Source organism: Siniperca chuatsi, linkage group LG2 (assembly GCF_020085105.1).
Source record: "Siniperca chuatsi isolate FFG_IHB_CAS linkage group LG2, ASM2008510v1, whole genome shotgun sequence".
In the NCBI taxonomy this organism is placed as follows: Eukaryota; Metazoa; Chordata; class Actinopteri; order Centrarchiformes; family Sinipercidae; genus Siniperca; species Siniperca chuatsi.
The window spans coordinates 581,078-602,500 of record NC_058043.1 but is presented as its reverse complement, the minus strand read 5'-3'; the positions used below and the strand labels follow the sequence as shown (position 1 = coordinate 602,500).

The following is a 21,423-nucleotide window of genomic DNA, read 5'->3' as shown; positions in this document are numbered from 1 at the left end:
GTCTTCTTACCCCTCTGTTGCTGGCATTTTCTTGGAGAAACTTCCTGAACTTATTCAGGAAAATATAGCGAGAGGCTTCCCCCTGAAAGAGACACAAAGAGAGAGACATTTCTGTCAATGTGAGCTGAAGGGAGACTCGTCACCGACAGCAGATAACCTCACCGGGTCTTCTTAATTAACTCCGTCCCCGTAGTGTGGACAGTTAGTCAAGTACATCAGCTGGACCCGATCACCAAGTTGTTGACTCAGTATTTTACTATTTAATTAGGCAGACACCAACCAAGCGTACTCAATAACACGCTACAGCGCAGAGCTTCCATCAGCAGCACTGACACACAGCCAGAGCCTCGACAGGCGGCGGCTTGGTTTACTGCCAACACCGTGATGTGTTCACAAACCTCCGTCAGGTCCTGGACTTCTTCCCATCGCTGTCTCTGTTCACACAGTCAGACAAGAATTCACTGAAATACAGAAAGTCTGTATTCCTCTTGTATTCTCTGTTTTAAACGGTTTCTTATCTGGTTTCTAATGCCCGCTGACGTACGTCCATCACTGAGCTTCCTTTGTTCAAAGCCAAACTTATTTAGAAGAGCTTTAACACTTAGCGGCCCTGCGACACTGCTCTTTATCTTAATGTTGCTCTGCTGACCTGTTTGTACTTTTATTATTATTTATTATCATTATTATTTATTTTTTATCTTGTTTTTAATGTTGTACAGCACTTTGGTTCAGTTTCGGTTGTTGGACGGTGCTGTAGAAATAAAGTTTGATTGATTGATTGATTGATTAATGCTGCTGTAAGACGAGAACCAATAACGCCTGATCCTAAAAGACAAGATCAGAAAAAGTATCAAAGAAAGAAGTTGTGAAAGACGTTCGCGACGAAAAGATCAACGGAGTAGTGCGGAGGTCGCCGTCGTAACCTGCATTCATTTTCATGAAAGAGCGGCGCCGCGGCTTCCCGTTGAGATGTGTTTGGGCAGCGTGAGGCAGAGTCGAGTTTCAGGTCACGACTATATTTCAGCCCACAGCCGGTCTGAGAGCTGAAACGCTGATCCAGTTAAATTCCCACAATCAGATCGTAGTCACAGTCGGCGGTGTCGTCCTCTGTCAGTACATATAATACACATTACATCGTTAAAAGACGAAATAACAAACACCACATCAACAGTACGCACCGTAGTTTTGTCTTTGTTGTTGAGCAGCAGCTTCAGGATCTGCACCTGCAGCTCTTCCACCACTAAGAGAGCAGAGGACAGTTCAGCCGGGTCAGAAAGGACTAACACCACAGTGTAACGATGCTCCGGTACGAGCAGAAGTCAAGCATCTGGGAAACGTACAAAAGGCACTAAAGGACAGAGCTTGGGTAAATACGCAGTTACTGGTTTGAGGGTGTTTTCTGTTCACTGACACCTAAAGTCAGTAAGTCCAGCCGGACGTTCGGCTGGACATCAGGTTCACAGTAGAAAGGGAAAAACAGCTCCACGACTTCTACGAACCATGAATAAGAACCTTTCTATACGTTGCAGATTAAACAGGAAGTCCGAGGACGTACAGGGAGCAGGGAAGCAAGTCTGACCTTCAATCCTCTTTTTCAGCCTCTGGCAGCCTCTCTCGTACGCTCGCCGCCTCAGCCGCTCATCCGCACTTTCGTCTTTGGGCTCCCGCTCGTCTTTCCCCTGAGTGGACAATAAATAAGGGACAATCAATCGAGTCAGACACGGGTCCTCTAAGGCCGGCTCTGCTCCGTTTGTGGACACGTTTCAGTGCTGAAATCAGCAGACTGAAACGTACACGCCGATCAGATTAGAGCAGCTGAAACAATCTGAAATATTGCCGCTGTCGGCAGAGCAGAGCACGATTAATATGAGCGCAGGTCATGTGACGTCGCAGGTGACGCTACGCCCGTCAGGTGGTCTAACAGAGGATGAGACCGGTTCTTACATGTGTTTCAGGCGCTGAGGTGAAACACGTGCAGTTCGTTTCAAACTAAAGACATTTCGTCGAGCCTCGAGGAAGGCTGTGCGTCTACCTTTAACCTCAGTGTCGTCGGACACATGTCTAATAAATAAAGCTTTTTTAAATGTATTATTAATAAAGCCACAGTTCGTGTGAGTGCAGCTTGTTTTTGTTCGTCTCTTTTAACGAGCCGACAGTGAACGCAGCTCAGAAACCTGATCAAACGCTTTTCCTCCTCCTGTGGAAACGTCGTGGAGTACAGGTATAAAACGTGACGGAAGTACTCAGGTGAAGTGCAGGCACCTCAAACCAGTACTTAAGTTCCATTCCTGCACTGGTTCGAGGTTGTTGTATATTCGCTCGGAGGCGGGGTCAGTTCGCAGGTCACCTGAGGAGCGCGGAGACATGAAAAAAGGCCAGCGAGGAGCAGCAGGTGAGTTTGTTTACCTCCTTGTCAAAGTGCGTGGGCCACCAGGTGGTCGGGATGAGCTCCTCTAGCCCCGCCTCCTTCACTCTCAGAGGAGTCTTGATGTAAAAAAACACGACTGAACGCAGAACATCAAACGTGAACATCTGTTAAGGAGAATATTTAACAAAACCTCCACGTTCACTCGTGGTCAAACATCCGCCGCTGCACGCTTTCGCGTTCCCGAACACGAACGGCCGCTCGTTCGGCGCAGCCACGACTTCCTGTGGAGAAGAGACGGCAGGTACAGCAGAAGGATATAAGACGTTGCTGAGCAGGTATTTCCGGGACTTCTCGTGATGCAGGATGGCCGTGGTCAGACGCAGGTAGTGGATCTGAAGCACAGAAACCAGGCAGGTAAATCTACGACAACGTGCCAGATATTCACACATGGATCAGTTTTTCTTTTTGACAATGTCTCCGTTATTCTGCGGCCTAACGCACACACAGAGACACAAACACAAACACCAACTCTGGAAATCAATCATCTAATAACATTTCATCAATTAATTCACACATTTACTGTCTGATCCAACATTCACACCAGGTAGCATTCACTCACTCACTCATTCATTCATTCACTCGTTAATTCATTCACTCAATTATTCATTCACTCGTTAATTCACTCACTCACTCATTCATTCATTCACTCAATTATTCATTCACTCGTTAATTCACTCACTCACTCATTCACTCACTCACTCACTCATTAATTCATTCACTCAATTATTCATTCACTCATTAATTCACTCAATTATTCATTCATTCACTCACTCATTCACTCGTTAATTTACTCATTCACTCGTTAATTCACACTCACTCAATTATTCACTCACTCACTCACTCATTAATTCATTCACTCAATTATTCACTCACTCATTCACTCGTTAATTCACTCACTCACTCATTCACTCACTCATTAATTCATTCACTCAATTATTCATTCACTCATTAATTCACTCAATTATTCATTCATTCACTCATTCATTCACTCACTCACTCAATTATTCATTCATTCATTCACTCACTCATTAATTCACTCAATTATTCATTCACTCATTAATTCACTCAATTATTCATTCATTCACTCATTCATTCACTCACTCACTCATTAATTCACTCAATTATTCATTCACTCACTCACTCATTCATTCACTCGTTAATTTACTCACTCACTCAATTATTCATTCATTCATTCATTCACTCAATTATTCATTCATTCACTCAATTATTCATTCATTCACTCACTCATTAATTCACTCAATTATTCATTTATTCACTCACTCATTAATTCACTCATTCATTCATTCATTCACTCACTCATTAATTCACTCATTCATTCATTCACTCAATTATTCATTCATTCACTCACTCATTCACTCGTTAATTCACTCACTCACTCAATTATTCATTCATTCATTCACTCATTAATTTACTCACTCACTCAATTATTCATTCATTCATTCATTCATTCACTCATTAATTTACTCACTCACTCAATTATTCATTCATTCACTCACTCATTAATTCACTCATTCATTCACTCGTTAATTCATTAATTCATTCACTCAATTATTCATTCACTCATTAATTCACTCAATTATTCATTCATTCACTCATTCACTCACTCATTCATTCACTCACTCATTAATTCACTAATTCATTCACTCACTCATTAATTCACTCATTCATTCATTCACTCACTCATTCACTCAATTATTCATTCATTCACTCATTTATTCACTCGTTAATTCAATCACTCACTCAATTATTCATTCATTCATTCATTCACTCGTTAACTTACTCACTCACTCAATTATTCATTCATTCACTCGTTAATTCATTCATTCATTCATTCATTCACTCAATTATTCATTCATTCACTCGTTAATTTACTCACTCACTCAATTATTCATTCATTCATTCACTCAATTATTCATTCACTCATTAATTCACTCAATTATTCATTCATTCACTCGTTAATTTACTCACTCACTCAATTATTCACTCATTAATTCATTCACTCAATTATTCATTCATTCATTCATTCATTCATTCATTCACTCGTTCATTCACTCACTCGTTCATTCACTCACTCGTTAATTCACTCATTCACTCGTTAATTCACTCACTCACTCTTTCACTCCACGCGCTGCTGAGAAGCAGTAAATGTCCCCGGAGCTTTTCGAACATCCAGCTCTTCATATAGAAGCAAGCTGTCCCGACAGATGAGTGGGACAGAAGCCCAACAACAACTGTGCAGGTAGTAAAGGTGCGTCTGTGCGCCAGCCGCTCTCCATTAAGGATTTAACAGTCTTCAGGTGAGAGCAGCCGGTCCAGGACCGTGACCCCCCTTACCTGGAAGCCCAGGTCGGGGATGATGGGGGAGAAGCGGTAGGCCCGCAGCAGGGACATCATCAGCTGCTTCAGACACTCGTTCACTTCATAGTCCTGCAGAGACGACAGGCAGGTAATCACACACTGTTACCGTAGCAACCTGGTGTGAATCAGCAACAGGTGAGACACCAGTTCTCTCAGGTGCACACGTGATCCGAACAAACACATACGATCATATATATATATATATATATATATATATATATATATATATATATATATATGTGTGTCTCTCTGTGTCTTTCTCTGTGTCTGTCTGTCTCTGTGTGTCTGTGTCTCTCTGTGTCTCTGTCTCTGTGTGTCTCTCTGTGTGTCTGTCTCTGTGTGTCTCTCTGTGTGTCTGTGTGTCTCTCTGTCTCTCTCTCTCTGTCTCTGTGTCTCTGTGTGTCTCTGTGTCTCTCTGTGTGTGTGTCTCTCTCTGTCTCTGTCTCTGTGTCTCTCTGTGTGTCTGTGTCTCTCTGTGTCTCTGTGTGTCTCTCTGTCTCTCTGTCTCTGTGTGTCTCTGTATCTCTCTGTGTCTCTCTGTGTGTCTGTGTCTCTCTGTGTCTGTCTCTCTCTGTCTCTGTGTCTCTCTGTGTGTCTCTGTGTGTCTGTGTCTCTCTGTGTCTGTCTCTCTCTGTCTCTGTGTCTCTCTGTCTCTCTGTGTCTCTCTGTGTCTCTGTGTGTCTCTCTCTCTGTCTCTCTCTGTCTGTCTCTCTCTGTCTGTCTCTCTCTGTCTCTGTGTCTCTCTGTCTCTCTCTCTGTCTCTGTACCTCCATCAGCAGCCAGAACAGATCCAGAAGCTGCTGTATGAGCGGGTGTTCACCCACTGAACCTCCTCCCTCCAGAATCCCCAACAGGAAGTTCATCAGCACGTCCTCCACCAGGTAAACTTTACACTGAGAGACAAACACAGTCACCAGCAGGACAGACACGCACAGAAAGCTTCTTCCAGCATTAACCCAGATGATGATGATGATGATGATTATGATTATTATTATTATTATTGTTCAGCCTCATGTCACCGGCCGAGCAGCACAGTTTGTTCTACGTTGCAGAAAAACACGCCTGCCACTAAACATCTGTTAGCGCCAGGCGCTAACAGATGTTTAGTGGCTTTTGTTTTTGTGGATCAGCTCCGCTGCCGTCCGGGACCTGGACTTGTGTTGAACTGGTCCGACGAAAAAGACTCAGATTTCATCCGATTTGTTTTACGCGGCACGGCATTAATGAGCCGTCAAATGTCACACTAAATGAGAACAACTGCGTCGTGATTTCCTCTGCATTAAAATAAAGTAGACGTGACCAGACCTGCCCCCCCTCCTCCACAAACGCCGCGCTGCACACGTGTTAAGACTAACTACAGTCGGTGAAAATCATTTTTAAATACAATTAATATAAATTTCCGAGTGAATTTCAGGCTTCGGAAACGTGAGCGGCTCCAACAAAAACGGATCCGGCGTGTAAAGACGACGAGCGGAGGAAAGGCGTCGGGACACGCTCCGGCAGGCCGGCGGACCTCAGGGGACAGAGGAACGGTTTACTCAGGTCTTGGTTCTTGTGTCGCAGGTTCCCATCAGTGTCCTTCTTGATAAAAACGGTGACACTTGGTCCGCCTGCTGATGGTCTCCGAGTATTTGTAACATCTCAGCTGTTTCGCTTTGTCTGCGGCTGACACCCCAAACCTAACCACACCGAGCGAACGGGTTCATTTGTAAAACTGTTGAATCTCAACCAATAAGCTGCCGAATGTTCCAAATACTCGACGACCTCTCTGTAGGCGGACTGTCCGAATGAAGCGTAACCGATAAAACCACCAGACGGTGCCAAAGTCTAAACGCGGACTTTAAACCCGGGGCCTGTTTGCCAGCCTGGTCTTCTCAGAGCACAGTTCAGCACACGACGTGGTCTTTCCTCAACACGTGGATCCCTGATCGGGAGATCCGCTGATACCTCACAGGAAAGAGCAGAGGCCTGGTTCCAGTCTCAAGCTCACGGGTTTACTTTAAACCTTCATCAGGAGCAGCCTGGTGTCAGGAAACATCGAGATCAAGATACAGAATAATTGATCTGAGTGAATAAGTGACTTTCCACTTCTTACAGCAGCATCAGCGGCTCTAAACGCTCCACGAGCACTAAAAGCTCCGTAGTCCGTGTTACTGAACTCAGGACCGCCGAGCAGGTTTACGTTCTCACACCACGTGGAATTATTTACACTTTCTCATTTTGGCAGACGGCTCTAAATACTCCAATACCCATGAGCCTCAGCTGCCGTTGCCATGGAGAGAAACCTGGTCAGAGCGCACTGAGAGCTGATCCCAAATTAAAACTGAATTCATTACAAAATCTGTAGCGGCGCACGTGACAGAATGAAGCTCTGTGATTGGACGTTTTTTGCTGAAATGCACCCTGGGAGTCGGAGTTGACTTCTCTCCTTCAGGTTTTATGTCCACAGGCTTCTTGTAGCTTTTTAATCAAAGAACCAGATATTTTCTAACGCAGTTGTTCATCTTTTGCTGCGACGAACTGTGAGCCACGTAACTTTGTGGGGAGGAAGAATGACAACCAGGCAACTCGATCAGCTGTTGTTTCCCGACACCAAACTGCTCCTGAAGACGGTTTTAAAGGGAAACCGTGAGCTTGAGACCTGAACGCCGCCTCTGTCCTTAACGTTGAGCACGCGACGTTAAGCTGTGGCCACAGTAAAGCTACTAACTCCGAGCACGTTCACCGACACACAGCCACCAGAATACAAACGCAGAGTTGGTTCACCATTAATGGAGCGAAGTGGTTGAAGATGTGAGCCAGAGTGATGAGGACTGTGGGTTCTCCATGAAGCCCCCAGACTGCACAGTCTTTCTCCACCAGCCTGTCCTCCTGCAGCGAGGACACACACCGACCACATGAGACAAACACCACGGACTGTTCTCTGTTAACATCAAGACGATGACTTCAATCTGAAACAGCAATCATTAGTTTCTAAAACACGTCAGATAAAACAAGCAGCATGAAGCCGGTAAAGACTCAAACCTCAACCTTTAGTTCAGTCCCAACAATATGATGAACAAAGTTCCCAGCGGACCGGTTCCTACCTGCGCATCGATGGCAGTGGAGAGGACGTTCTTGATGTAGCCCAGCAGTTTGTGGGCTTTCAGTAAGTCTGTCGTTGGGGGGTTCTGGAGGGGCAGGTAGCCGTCCGCAGGGTACGTGGATCGCCCACAGGTTAAGGACCGACACTGGCAGATAAACAGTCTCCATGCTGACAATAAAAGCGCAGCGGAGCCAAAGTAAGCAGTAATCCTGAGCATCTCCTTTATATATTATCATTATCCTCTGTGACACAGCAACTCTGAACACACTGATCAAAGATATTCATTTTCTGTTAGAAATGTTAATCAGCTCTGCCGTTTCTTTGTCTGTCAGAAGGATTACGGAAAAACTACTGGCCCAGTTTTCATGGTGGAAGAACCCAATCCAACACTGCGAGATATGTCGGCGGAGGTCTGCGCCCGTCGAGCTCTGACTGTGTTGTGGTAGTTTAGATTATATATGAAACGATGTTTAAACTTCCACAACATAATTATGATCCTCCCCCTCCTCCTCCTCCCTGTGTATTACGCCGTCGTGTGGAAAGGAAACGCCTCCTGCTGTTTGGAGCCCCAAAGTGTTCAAAATGAAATGAATAGAGACAGAACAAAAATAAACTGCACACAAATATGTAAATGAACCAATAATTTTAGAAATACTTATTATCAACACCATTATAACATCATTATGAAATCTTATTTTGATAACAGAATTTTCCATCCATCCATCCATTTTCTACCGCTTAGTCCCGTTAGGGGTCGCGGGTGACTGGAGCCTATCCCAGTGACTTTGGGCCTTAGGCAGGGTACACCCTGGACAGTGGCCAACTCGTCGCAGGGCTAACACAGACACAGACAAGGACAGACAACCATTCACTCTCACATTCATTCAATACGGGCAATTTAGAGTTATCAATTAATTCTTTGGACGGTGGGAGGAAGCCGGAGAACCCGGAGAGAACCCACGGTAACACGGGGAGGACATGCAGACTCCACCCAGAGAGATCGTGTGATGTTGGTCCGGTCCGGGGATCGAACCCACGAACCCACGATCTCCTTATTGGGAGGCAGGAGCTTTAGCCGCTCTGCCACCGTGCACCCCTATAACAGAATTTTACTGGAGTTAATTTTTATTTATTTCATCTTTTTCCCCAATGACATTTTTTCTGAAAATAAGAGACAAAATAACATTTCATAATATTTTCAAATGATATATTTTACACAATTTATTCATATTATTGTTTATTTCATAATTTATTTCCTTTATTTATTTAATACTGAACACTTTGGGGTTCCATGGTGAAGACGTACGTCATCGTTTTAGAAAAGTTAAATTTTTCCCGTTTCACATTTATCCACTCTGGAAGTAAAAACGCAGGTTGAGTGTGGACGGCTGAGCGTGGACGGGACGGCTGAGCGTGGACGGCTGAGTGCGGTCGGTTGAGCGTGGACGGCTGAGCGTGGACGGCTGAGTGCGGTCAGCTGAGCGCGGTCGTGCTCTCAGTGTGAGACAGAGAAAACACTGAACAGAAAGGATATCGGAGAGGCCGGCTGCCAAAGTTGAAGGCCACCGACTCTTTGAAGGAGAGGCTGATGGCGGGAAAGTAAGCGACGCCCGGCCCCATCTTGATGTCGGTGAACGCTGTGCCCAGAGACTGGCCGTTCCTGAGGACGCAGACACACACAGCAGGAAGACACACACGGTTACAGCTCATCAAATCAATATCAAATCAATATTCACTCACAGCAACTCAGCTATTCTCTGGCTTCACAGCAGCTGGCTGGAAACGTCCTCCTTTCACCGTAATGCTTAATGACGAGGAAACGGCTGCTGATCTCTTTAAATCCTAAATCCTGTGAGGTGGATGAATCTTATTCGTCCGTTTCATTTTCTTTCTTTTTATCCTGCAATTATACGTCACTCAGCATGTTTGTGCCGTTCTGCGTCACCAGTCTGAAAACTGTACGGTAAATATGAAGCTACAGCCAGCAGCCGGTTAGCTTAGCTTAGCATAAAGACTGGAAACAGGTGGAAACAGCTAGCCTGGCTCTGTCCAACGGTGACACAATCCAGCTCCCAGCAGCTCTAAAGCTCCCTGATCAGCACGTTATTTCTGGTTTCTTTCATCGAGCAAATTGCAGTTTTACAGGCGGTTATGTATAAACCCGACTGTTTCTGGCAACAGGAAGTTACTGATGAAAAAAATGGTGCAGCAAGCTGACCAGCTGCTGGCTGTAGCTTCATATTTACAGGCATAAGAGTCGATCTGAACGTCCGACTCTCAGAGAGAAAGTGACAACAACTGTTTAACGTTCTTTAAAGAAGAGCTTCTGGACTTACAAGCAGAACGTGATGGTTCCCTCGTCGAGGTCTATCAGACAGCTGACGATGTCTCCAGCTGCCCACGACTGAGGAGAGATAAACTGCTGTCAGCGTCAAGTTACAGAATATAATCAGAGAAAGACGCAATCCAAGAAATCTGTATGTTGGATTTCTGTTTTCCTTCACCTTTCCGTAGTTAGTGGTCGTCACGTTCCACTTTCGCACTCTGTTTCCATCGTAAGCGTACGAGTCCGGCGTGTCGCCCACACCCTCCTGAGCAGCAAACACACACAAACACGAGAAGGTTGCATCTGCACAGCGACACACACACACACACACACACACACACAGACTCTGCGTTTCACGCCACAACTAAAAGTTACTGACTGGTAATGCTCAGAAGTGTGAACGCATGTTTATTATTGTCTCTAAAGTCCATGTACTGCGTGTGTGTGCGTGTGTGTGTGTGTGCATGTACTGTGTGTGTGTGTGTGTGTGTGTGTGTGCATGTACTGCGTGTGTGTGTGTGTGTGTGCATGTACTGCGTGTGTGTGTGTGCATGTACTGCGTGTGTGTGTGTGTGTGCGTGTGCATGTACTGCGTGTGTGTGTGTGCATGTACTGCGTGTGTGTGTGTGTGTGTGTGCATGTGTGTGTGTGTGCATGTGCATGTGTGTGTGTGTGCATGTACTGCGTGTGTGTGTGTGTGTGTGTGCATGTACTGCGTGTGTGTGTGTGTGTGCATGTACTGCGTGTGTGTGTGTGCATGTACTGCGTGTGTGTGTGTGTGCATGTACTGCGTGTGTGTGTGTGTGTGCGTGTGCATGTGTGTGTGTGTGCATGTGCATGTGTGTGTGTGTGCATGTACTGCGTGTGTGTGTGTGTGTGTGTGCATGTACTGCGTGTGTGTGTGTGTGTGTGTGCATGTACTGCGTGTGTGTGTGCGTGTGTGTGTGTGTGCATGTACTGCGTGTGTGTGTGTGTGTGTGTGTGTGTGTGTGTGTGTGTGTGTGTGTGTGTGTACCTCCTGGTTGAAGCGACAGTTGAGAGTGCACCACCCGATCTGCATCAGACCCTGGGAGGAGATCAGCACCTCGTAAGCCCATTTCCCTGCAGACGGAAACAACAAGAAAGTGAATCGTTTTTAATCTAAATATTAAGGCCGCACCTGTTTTAAAGGGCAACGACAGCGGCGCGGCAGCAGGGGGGGCTGTGGAGCCCCGTCGCATCACATCAGCGTCACTATTAGGTATATAAACGATCACAGTGATCCTGTAATGTCACACAGCTGGATACCTTCGTTAAAGATCTAAATGTTCCAACACAACCGGAATTTACCTGTCGGAAATATCCCGTTTACACACGGAGATCATTTGTATAACAGCAGCAGGTTTTATCGGGCTGGAAATCTGCTTAAATCACTCGTACGTGCGACTGAAGAACAAACCTGTCGGTATGAGTCCAGCGTTTCCAAGCACCGGTACCTCCTGCCATAAAGATTTTCTATAAGCTCTGGTCTACGCTCTCACACTTAAAGAGCATAATATGAGACAAAACGCTGAACTCCCTACAGCTAAGCACAAGGCCATCACGTGTTGTTGTTGTTGTTGGCAGCTGAAAGCTCCGAGTTTATTTCCTCCGATGACAAACTGGGACGTACGCAGCAGAGGACTTACCTTTATAAACGCAGGTGGTGGCTCTGATGGAGCTGAAGTTGCTGTGGCCGATGACCTGAAACCATAAGAAGTTACAATTGTTCGAATTAGCAAGACTCATAAAAGGTTCTGCCTACGAGATTCTGGACATTAATACAGCAGCAAACAACTATTTGCTATATAAAGTTATAGAGGAGTGATGACGTCACCCCCCCTCCGAGTGGGACGCCATCGCAGCTCTTTGTTTTAGGAGCCGTCCGGAAACATGTGCGTGTGTTAGTGTGTGTGTGTGTGTGTCGGTGCGTGTCGGTGCATGTTGGTGCGTGCGTGTCCCTCCTGTGAAGCTGCTGGTGAATTAAGGATTTCTTTCGGCCAAACCAGAGCCGGTGACTGTCGGAACAGTCTGAATGACGTGTGTTTTACGATGATCTGTTAGATAAAATTACTGTTTTTGTCAATGGAGTCTGGTGGCGAGCGAGAGCGATATAACGGCTGTTTCTGCTTAAACAAAAAGGTCTCTGTAGGATCCTTTCCATAATGTCGTTTTAGTGAGTTTTATTTTGTTTGTCGTTTTGTTTTATTTTCTGTCCAGTGTGAACGAAGTGTATTTTACAGTGATCTCCAAGGTAAAATTACTGTTTTTCTCAGTGGAGTCTGGTGCGCCGTAGCGCCCATTTGTTTTGGTCTGAGATGCTGCTGCTCTGGAGCGACATCTAGTGGCGGTGGATGTGGCTTACAGCTCCTTTAAAAAATAATTTAATACAGAAACAAGAGAGAGGGCATCTTTTATTGCCGTGGTGTCTAACAGCTTCTACTGTACTGACCGGGGGGCCGACCGGGGGCCGACCGGGGGGCCGACCGGGGGCCGGTGTCTGCCTGCGCTGTCAGTGGAAATCCGTTCAGCTGAACTCTGGAACTACAGTCAGTCAATCGATGCTCTACGTTTGGGATGAAACGTCGAACTTATGATAACATACAACACGTCATCTTACCCCCAGCAGGTCATCGTCTACAAACAGAAGTCCTTCGAAGCCGCTGGTGTGATCCAGGACGACCGGCTGAGGACCCAGACGGCCTTCGACGGGCTGATCTGCAGATACAGATACAGATTCAGATCAGGAGGCTTCAGATCACGACCAAAGTGCTGCTGGTTAATAAAGATTTCAGCAGCAGACGGCTGGTTAAACATGTTTAAGAGACGCGACTGAATCTCTGTTCGTCCTCCTGTCTCTCTCTCTCTCTCTCTCTGTCCAGGTGTGTGTGTCTTTACCTCTGCTGTCCTCAGCGGGTTCTCCTTCAGACAACAAGCTCTCCAGGTGAGCACCAAGATCCTGGAACCCAAGAGGCTTCCTGTGCAAGAGGACGAGGACAAGCAAACACTCAGATCACTGACGGTTCGTTATGTCACATTTTTGTTCCTGCAATCGGAAATGTAGCTGCATGTGAAAGACTGGGGAGCACTCTCCAGCTGTCTGTTTTTACTATTGAAACACACACACACACACACACACACTAATTGATCGATTGATCAGGTTGAGAAATATTTTTCTTACAGCCAAAAGACGTTTTGCTGTTGAGATGTGACCAGAAAGAAGCTGCTGTAGGTTAGAAAGAGTCCAGCACTGGACTGCATGTCCCGACGCAGGCCTGTCCTTCATCAGCGTGACACTTCACTCTTCCCTCACTTCATCACGTCGACTGTACTGACAGTAACGCTACAGCACGCTAAACGTGTGCGTTTCACTGCGAATGAGGGACAGGTAGACTGTGTGAGGTTCAGACACCTGAGATGCTGATGAATCTGTTCTCTCTCGTTATCGAGCCTCAGAGCAGAAGACATTCAGGAAGCAGCTTCTCGCGTTCAGCCGGCGGTAAAAGTGACAGACGTCACCTCAGCCGGCACCGCTGACAGAAACTCCACCAAAGATCCTCTGCGAGGGAGGACGCTCCGCTCTGTGACGCCGCTGTCCAGCTCCAGCAGAGCGAGACGTCTGCTCTCGAGATGATCTCACGTCCTGCGGCTAAGCTTTTATTCATCTCAGATCAATAACTTAAAGTGATCAGCTTTGATCAGGACCTTCATTGGATCAAGCAGCTGGTCAGATTCAGTTATTTCAGTGTGTCAAACATTTCGTCAACACTTCACATCTCTGCTGGTGCAGCGACGCTGCCTTTTTTGTATTAATGACTTGGCTGCAAGTTGCAACTAATGATTACTTTCATTATCGATTAATCTGCCAATTACTTTTATTTATTGACCGATATACCGTTTGGTTAATGTCAAAATAAAAATAAAAGTCCACGGTGACGATTCAGTTTGCTGCGATATAAAAACAGAAGAACTGAAATCTGACTCACTGGAGAAACCTGAGGATGTTTCCTTTTTATTAATCAATCATCAGAATGGCTGCAAATTATTTTTCTAATCGATTCGTGGAAGAATCATTTCAGCACTGGGCAGCTGTGTCACTGAAGTAAATGTAAGTATCAGATCGGACTCGGTATCAGCAGGTAAAGGACTTGGATCGGGATCGGGACTAAACACACTTGATCTGATCGGCCAGGTTCCCCCGTTCAGACGGAGTGGGTCTTTCCTTATTTTAAACACGAGTTAAGCTGCGTGGCCTGCAGGAGCTTTCAGACCTCATCAACATGTGAAACTCAACCTGCTGCCAGCTGATCCTCACAGAGAGCCAGAGGCCGCTGGTCTATAACCACAGGGAGCAGGTCTACGCAGCGGAGAGTCACTACAGGGTTAACTGGAGGGACTGTGTGTGTCTCTATGTATAGAGCTGCTGGGGGTAACACGAGTCTGTCTGGCTCAAGGAAAGGAGCCGGTGTAACACTAGTCCAGGTCAGGGTACGAAACACATACTGTACACACAGATACACATGTGCTCCGAGTTTCACCAGCTGGGGCCGACTCGTTATCTGTCGCTCCAGACTTCAACACAACTTCTGACTGGTTTCCACACACTAGCTGCTGAGACATTTCACTCAAAGCCTCATATGAACCCCGTGGTGGCGCCAGAGGGGAAGTCGGAGGGATTCATCCTCTGGGGAACAAGCCAATCCATCCAGCAGTTATAGTGAGATATTTCACAGAACACCGGAAAACTAGAAGAAAAGTCACTTGAGGTTTTAGAAGTCGAGTCGTTTTTCCTGCAGTGCACAGCAGAGCAAATCAGCTGTTTACATGGTGACGCTCTGTTGGTACTGTTCCTCCCTGTCATATTTCCAGCACTAAATGTGTCCATATCTGCTTTTTACTGGAGGAATAACATCGCTAATGAAGGCCCGCTAACTCTGTGATAAACACGCTGCATTTCCTGTAACTTCTTCGCAATAAAAGCCTCCTGCTGGTTCGCCAGTGGAAAGCTTTTAATGTGAAGCAGCAGCAGAAGGAAACGTTTGGTTTGCATCAGCAGGAACTGAACACGGCTCTGATACACTGAAAGCGATCAATAAACAGTCAAATGAAAACATTATCTGAATGTACAGAGATCCAGCTGGAAGATACAAACACCGAGCTTTCTCTCAGACTGACCTGGAAAAACCCTAATAAATGCTGTGTGATGATGATGATGATAATAAAACTTTATTTATAGAGCACTTATCAAAACAAAGTACAAAGTGCTTCACAACGAGAGAAATAAAATACACAAAAGCAATAAAATAAACAGTTCAGGTAAAATCAGGATCTGCTTTCAGGTAAAAATGTGTTTTGAGACGAGACTTAAACGAAGACTCTGACTCAGACAGCCTGATGTCTTCGGGCAGGTTGTTCCAGAGCCTCGGGGCCCTGATGGCCAAAGCTCCGTCCCCCTTAGTTTCCATCCTGGACTCAGGAACAGACAGGAGACCCCTGCCCGAAGACCTCAGACTACCTGAAGGTTCATAAGGGATTACAAGGTCTAAGATACAGTCTGGGGCCATGAAGAGCCTTAAAAGGAATCAACAAGATCTTAAAATCAGTCCTGAAACCAACAGGGAGCCGATGTAAAGAGGCTGAACCAGGTGTGATGTGGTCGCACCTCTCGGTCCTGGTTTACAGCCGAGCAGCTGAGTCCTGTACAGTCTGCAGTCTGTCAGAGTTTTTAGATTCAGACGAGTGAACAGGCGGTTACAGTAATCGAGGCGTGAGGAGATAAAAGCATGCACAACATTTCTGCATCACTAAGATTTAGAGTAGATCGGATTGTTGCAATATTTCTGAGGTGATAGAAACATGATTGGATGAGCTCAGTGATATGTTGCTCAAAACATTAACTGCTATCAAACAGGACACCGAGGTTTCCTGCAACAGGCTCGATATGTTGTGACAGGTTACCAGTAGATGGCAGTATTTGTTTAGTGATGTGTTGGGGCCCAATAACAAGGATTTCAGTTTTATTTGAGTTGAGCTGAAGAAAATTTATCGACATCCAGTGTTCTATGTCAGACAGGAAGTCCTGCAGAGAACTCAGCGTACTGAGGTCAGTGGGCTCGACAGGCAGGTACAACTGTGTGTCATCTGCATAACAACAAAATTAAATCACCCAAAGGAAGCGTGTATAAGGAGAACAGTATTGGTCCCAGAATTGAGCCTTGAGGCACACCGTACTTGATATGGGAAAATGAGATGAAGTTATTAATGCTGACACAGAGTTTCCTATTGGACAGATAAGATGAGAACCAGTCTAGTGCATGATGATAGGTGCATGTGGGCTCAATACTTGTTTCCGTTATCCCCTCTCGTCCCTGATAGACTGAAGACTGACGTTACCTGAGGGAGGCCAGTGCAGGTCCCTGTTTGGTGGAAGGAAACACATGGTGCAGGTAGTCACTCAGCAACTTCTCATTCACTATACCTGACAGAGGGAGAGAGACAATCATTAACAGTCAGTTGTCTGCTCACAATAATCAATCAAATACAGAAAAAGAACAACACGAATACAAGAGTTCAATATCTGAAACACCTGTTGCCTGTGTCTATACCTGTACCTGTGTCTGTACCTGAGTCTGTACCTCACCTGTGCATCTGCTCCTAATCCTGTTGCAGCACTTTTATACAGATTTGTGTCTAGTTTTCTGCATTTGTTTTGTGTTTCACTGCAGTTGGGATTTTTTTGCGTAATAGAAAAGTTTTCACCTTCCTGTAGCACAAAACGACCTGCCGATTAATACTGATGAACCAACTATTACGTCAACGAGGTTTAGGGCTTTAACTAACGATTACTTCCATTATCGATTAATCTACCAATTATTTTCTCGATTAATCAACTGGTCTATAAAATGTCAAAAAATAGTGAAGCTGTGGTTGGCTGCAGGTCACTGAAACAAAACTCTCATAGCAGTTGGCCGCTAACAGGTAAAAGTTAGCAGTCAAGTCGACCTGATGATCAATGTTTTTTGTTATACAGCTTTCAGTATCATAAAACAACATTAAACAATATACTACAGATATGGAAATATAATAAAATACATACACCTTGGTAATTTAGAGTACAATTAGCTAAAAGTGGGTACAGCTCTGCTTTGCTTTTAGCCAGCACTTAACCTTTGTTGTAAAAGATTTTATATCTGGAATTAATTTGACTTCAGCAGGTAATGTGCTCCAGAGGTGACAGCCCTTTATGGAGAAAGCTGATTGTCTGATGTATTTGAATAGTGAAGCTCTGCAGTTAGCCGGCTGGTAACGTGGCTGTGTTCATTTAGTTACGGTGGCATGAGCATTAGTTAGTTTGTTTATCATTGTAGGGTGAGGACGATGCTTGTTAATACCACAGCTAACGTTACAGCTACAGCTAACGTTACAGCTACAGCTAACGCTACAGCTACCATTACAGCTACAGCTAACGTTACAGCTACAGCTAACGTTACAGCTACAGCTAATGTCACAGCTAACGTCACAGCTAACGTCACAGCTAACGTCACAGCTAACGTCACAGCCACAGCTAATGTTACAGCTAATGTCACGGCTAACGTTACAGATACAGTCCGACCAACAGTCAAAAACTCAAACATTTTATTATGACATAAAATCTGAGACATTTGAGAAACTGGAGAATTTTTAGTATTCTGCTTGAAAAGTGACTTAAACAAAGAGATTATCGAAATAGTTGCGGATTAATTTTCTGTCAGGTGACTAATCAAGTAATCGACTAATCATTGCAGCTCTAATGAGGTTACTGTATTTTATACCTTCACCATCATCGCACTTTCAACTCCTTACAGATGAAGGACAAAGCTACAGCTGACCCTGAACCCACTGAAGGTTAGAAATACATGTGTTTTACGTATGTCACATGTACACACAGTTGTCTCCCAGCAGGTCGTACCTGTGGCTTTGGGTTTGTCTGTGTCTGAAGCCAGTCTGTAGTTGCGGCGGGTCAGAGCGGTGCCGCCTCCTTTAGAGCTCATACTGTCTGTCTGGAGTCACCTGGCCCATACGCTGCTGACACAGAGAGAGAGACAGTTCAATGCGCTGCTGAGACAGAGAGAGAGACAGTTCAACACGCTGCTGAGACAGAGAGAGAGACAGTTCAACACGCTGCTGAGACAGAGAGAGAGACAGTTCAACACGCTGCTGAGACAGAGAGAGAGACAGTTCAACACGCTGCTGAGACAGAGAGGGAGACAGTTCAACACGCTGCTGAGCTGCTGAGACAGAGAGAGAGACAGTTCAACACGCTGCTGAGACAGAGAGAGACAGTTCAATGCGCTGCTGAGGACCAGAGAGGGAGACAGTTCAACACGCTGCTGAGACAGAGAGGGAGACAGTTCAACACGCTGCTGAGACAGAGAGAGAGACAGTTCAACGTGCTGCTGAGACAGAGAGAGAGACAGTTCAACACGCTGCTGAGACAGAGAGGGAGACAGTTCAACACGCTGCTGAGACAGAGAGGGAGACAGTTCAACGCGCTGCTGAGACAGAGAGGGAGACAGTTCAACGCGCTGCTGAGACAGAGAGAGAGACAGTTCAACGCTGCTGAGACAGAGAGAGAGAGACAGTTCAACACGCTGCTGAGACAGAGAGAGAGACAGTTCAACACGCTGCTGAGACAGAGAGGAGACAGTTCAACACGCTGCTGAGACAGAGAGAGAGACAGTTCAACACGCTGCTGAGACAGAGAGGAGACAGTTCAACACGCTGCTGAGACAGAGAGGGAGACAGTTCAACGCACTGCTGAGACAGAGAGGGAGACAGTTCAACACGCTGCTGAGACAGAGAGAGAGACAGTTCAACACGCTGCTGAGACAGAGAGGGAGACAGTTCAATGCACTGCTGAGACAGAGAGGGAGACAGTTCAATACGCTGCTGACACAGAGAGGGAGACAGTTCAATGCACTGCTGAGACAGAGAGGGAGACAGTTCAATGCGCTGCTGAGACAGAGAGAGAGACAGTTCAACGCGCTGCTGAGGACCAGAGAGGGAGACAGTTCAACGCGCTGCTGAGGACCAGAGAGGGAGACAGTTCAACGCGCTGCTGAGGACGAGAGAGGGAGACAGTTCAATGCGCTGCTGAGACACAGAGGGAGACAGTTCAATGCGCTGCTGAGACACAGAGGGAGACAGTTCAATGCGCTGCTGAGACAGAGAGAGAGACAGTTCAACGCGCTGCTGAGGACCAGAGAGGGAGACAGTTCAACGCGCTGCTGAGGACCAGAGAGGGAGACAGTTCAATGCGCTGCTGAGACAGAGAGGGAGACAGTTCAATGTGCTGCTGAGACAGAGAGAGAGACAGTTCAACGCGCTGCTGAGGACCAGAGAGGGAGACAGTTCAATACGCTGCTGACACAGAGAGGGAGACAGTTCAATGCGCTGCTGAGACAGAGAGGGAGACAGTTCAATCCGCTGCTGAGACAGAGAGGGAGACAGTTCAATCCGCTGCTGAGACAGAGAGGGAGACAGTTCAATGCGCTGCTGAGACAGAGAGGGAGACAGTTCAACGCGCTGCTGAGGACCAGAGAGGGAGACAGTTCAATGCGCTGCTGAGGACCAGAGAGGGAGACAGTTCAATGCGCTGCTGAGACAGAGAGGGAGACAGTTCAATGCGCTGCTGAGACAGAGAGGGAGACAGTTCAATCCGCTGCTGAGACAGAGAGGGAGACAGTTCAATCCGCTGCTGAGACAGAGAGGGAGACAGTTCAATGCACTGCTGAGACAGAGAGGGAGACAGTTCAATGCGCTGCTGAGGACCAGAGAGGGAGACAGTTCAATGCGCTGCTGAGGACCAGAGAGGGAGACAGTTCAATGCGCTGCTGAGGACCAGAGAGGGAGACAGTTCAATGCGCTGCTGAGACAGAGAGGGAGACAGTTCAATGCGCTGCTGAGACAGAGAGGGAGACAGTTCAATGCGCTGCTGAGACAGAGAGGGAGACAGTTCAATGCGCTGCTGAGGACCAGAGAGGGAGAAGGTTCAATGCGCTGCTGAGACAGAGAGGGAGACAGTTCAATGCGCTGCTGAGACAGAGAGGGAGACAGTTCAATGCGCTGCTGAAACACAGAGGGAGACAGTTCAATGCGCTGCTGAGGACCAGAGAGGGAGACAGTTCAATTATAATTCAATTTAAATTAATTTTATAATTGAAATTATAATTTAACTGCTTTAACTACATGAAGCTGAGAATACTTGTGTCCTTTAAGTAGGACTTTGAATGAAGGACTTTTGCTTGTAATGGGAGTTCTTTTACACTGCTGTACTTGTACCTTTACACTGCTGTACTTGTACCTTTACACTGCTGTACTTGTACCTTTACACTGCTGTACTTGTACTTTACCTAAGTACAGAACCTGAGTGCTTCTTCCTCCCCTGTCTTCATGAAACAGCCCTCAGTCAGTGAGTTAGCCAGAGGAGCCAGTCTCTGGCTGCATAGCCCGCTAGCTAGCGACCGTTAGGTACCTTCCCCACTAAAATGAAGGTTCCTGGCTTTATATAAAACACTTTAGCTGGACTAGCCGTCGGATCAGGGTCAGCCAAATTACAAGACACATCCGTGACAGTGTATGGCATCGCAAAGCTCCACTGCAGTGTCTTACATGTTAGCCTAGCTAGCTGGCTAACGGCTCAGTGACAGAAACAGTTTTGCTAAGCAGCAGCTAGCAGCTAGCAGCTAGCAGCTAGCTGAACACGACGAGCTGACAGCAGCACGTACCGCTTGCTTCTGCTTGAACGAGCCTCTCCTCCAGCTGCAGTCCGCTCCTGTGTGGTATTATTCAGAGTTATTACAAAGAGACGTGATGTTCAGGCTGCTGTCGCGAGTAAAAGGCTAATTTCTGCCACAACAGTCCTCCTGTCAACGCCTCCCACGGTACGGAGCGCCAGTTGGGACAAAGTAAGGCTCCCCGCTTGGCAAAACGCGAAAGCAAAAACGAGAGAAATGAAGTTAATCCGTGTTGCTGTGAGAAAGCACCGGGCAGACCTCCACTGAGGTTAAAGACCACTACAGCTGGATCTGCCAAATGGACTAGAATGACAAGCATTTAGACCATATTAGACCAAAAACCACTGTACTTGGTATTTGCCAAATCTGGACTAGATTAACATGTAGACTGTAGAGACCGTTTAAAAGCTCT

The 21,423-nt window shown here is 46.2% G+C and overlaps 1 protein-coding gene across 4 annotated transcripts in view; it reads right to left on the bottom strand.

The window, feature by feature from the left end:
- LOC122886146 (E3 ubiquitin-protein ligase RNF123) overlaps positions 1-21,205 on the bottom strand; it is a 152,807-nt gene extending 131,602 nt beyond the window's left edge. The window contains exons 1-19 of one of the 4 annotated variants that reach the window (XM_044218163.1): positions 21,003-21,205; positions 18,185-18,300; positions 16,630-16,714; positions 13,135-13,214; positions 12,857-12,954; positions 11,886-11,940; positions 11,234-11,319; positions 10,397-10,483; positions 10,229-10,296; positions 9,427-9,552; positions 7,894-8,008; positions 7,574-7,678; positions 5,575-5,700; positions 4,784-4,876; positions 2,687-2,760; positions 2,407-2,524; positions 1,580-1,679; positions 1,179-1,240; positions 11-82 (exon numbers count right to left, since the gene is read on the bottom strand). In XM_044218163.1, the coding sequence (XP_044074098.1) occupies positions 11-82; positions 1,179-1,240; positions 1,580-1,679; positions 2,407-2,524; positions 2,687-2,760; positions 4,784-4,876; positions 5,575-5,700; positions 7,574-7,678; positions 7,894-8,008; positions 9,427-9,552; positions 10,229-10,296; positions 10,397-10,483; positions 11,234-11,319; positions 11,886-11,940; positions 12,857-12,954; positions 13,135-13,214; positions 16,630-16,714; positions 18,185-18,266 (1,632 nt within the window). In that variant the 5' untranslated portion in view covers positions 18,267-18,300; positions 21,003-21,205. The remainder of the gene's footprint in view (positions 1-10; positions 83-1,178; positions 1,241-1,579; positions 1,680-2,406; positions 2,525-2,686; positions 2,761-4,783; positions 4,877-5,574; positions 5,701-7,573; positions 7,679-7,893; positions 8,009-9,426; positions 9,553-10,228; positions 10,297-10,396; positions 10,484-11,233; positions 11,320-11,885; positions 11,941-12,856; positions 12,955-13,134; positions 13,215-16,629; positions 16,715-18,184; positions 18,301-21,002) is intronic. The other 3 variants (XM_044218138.1, XM_044218144.1, XM_044218154.1) reach the window with 3 other exon arrangements.
- Positions 21,206-21,423: the final 218 nt, after the last annotated feature.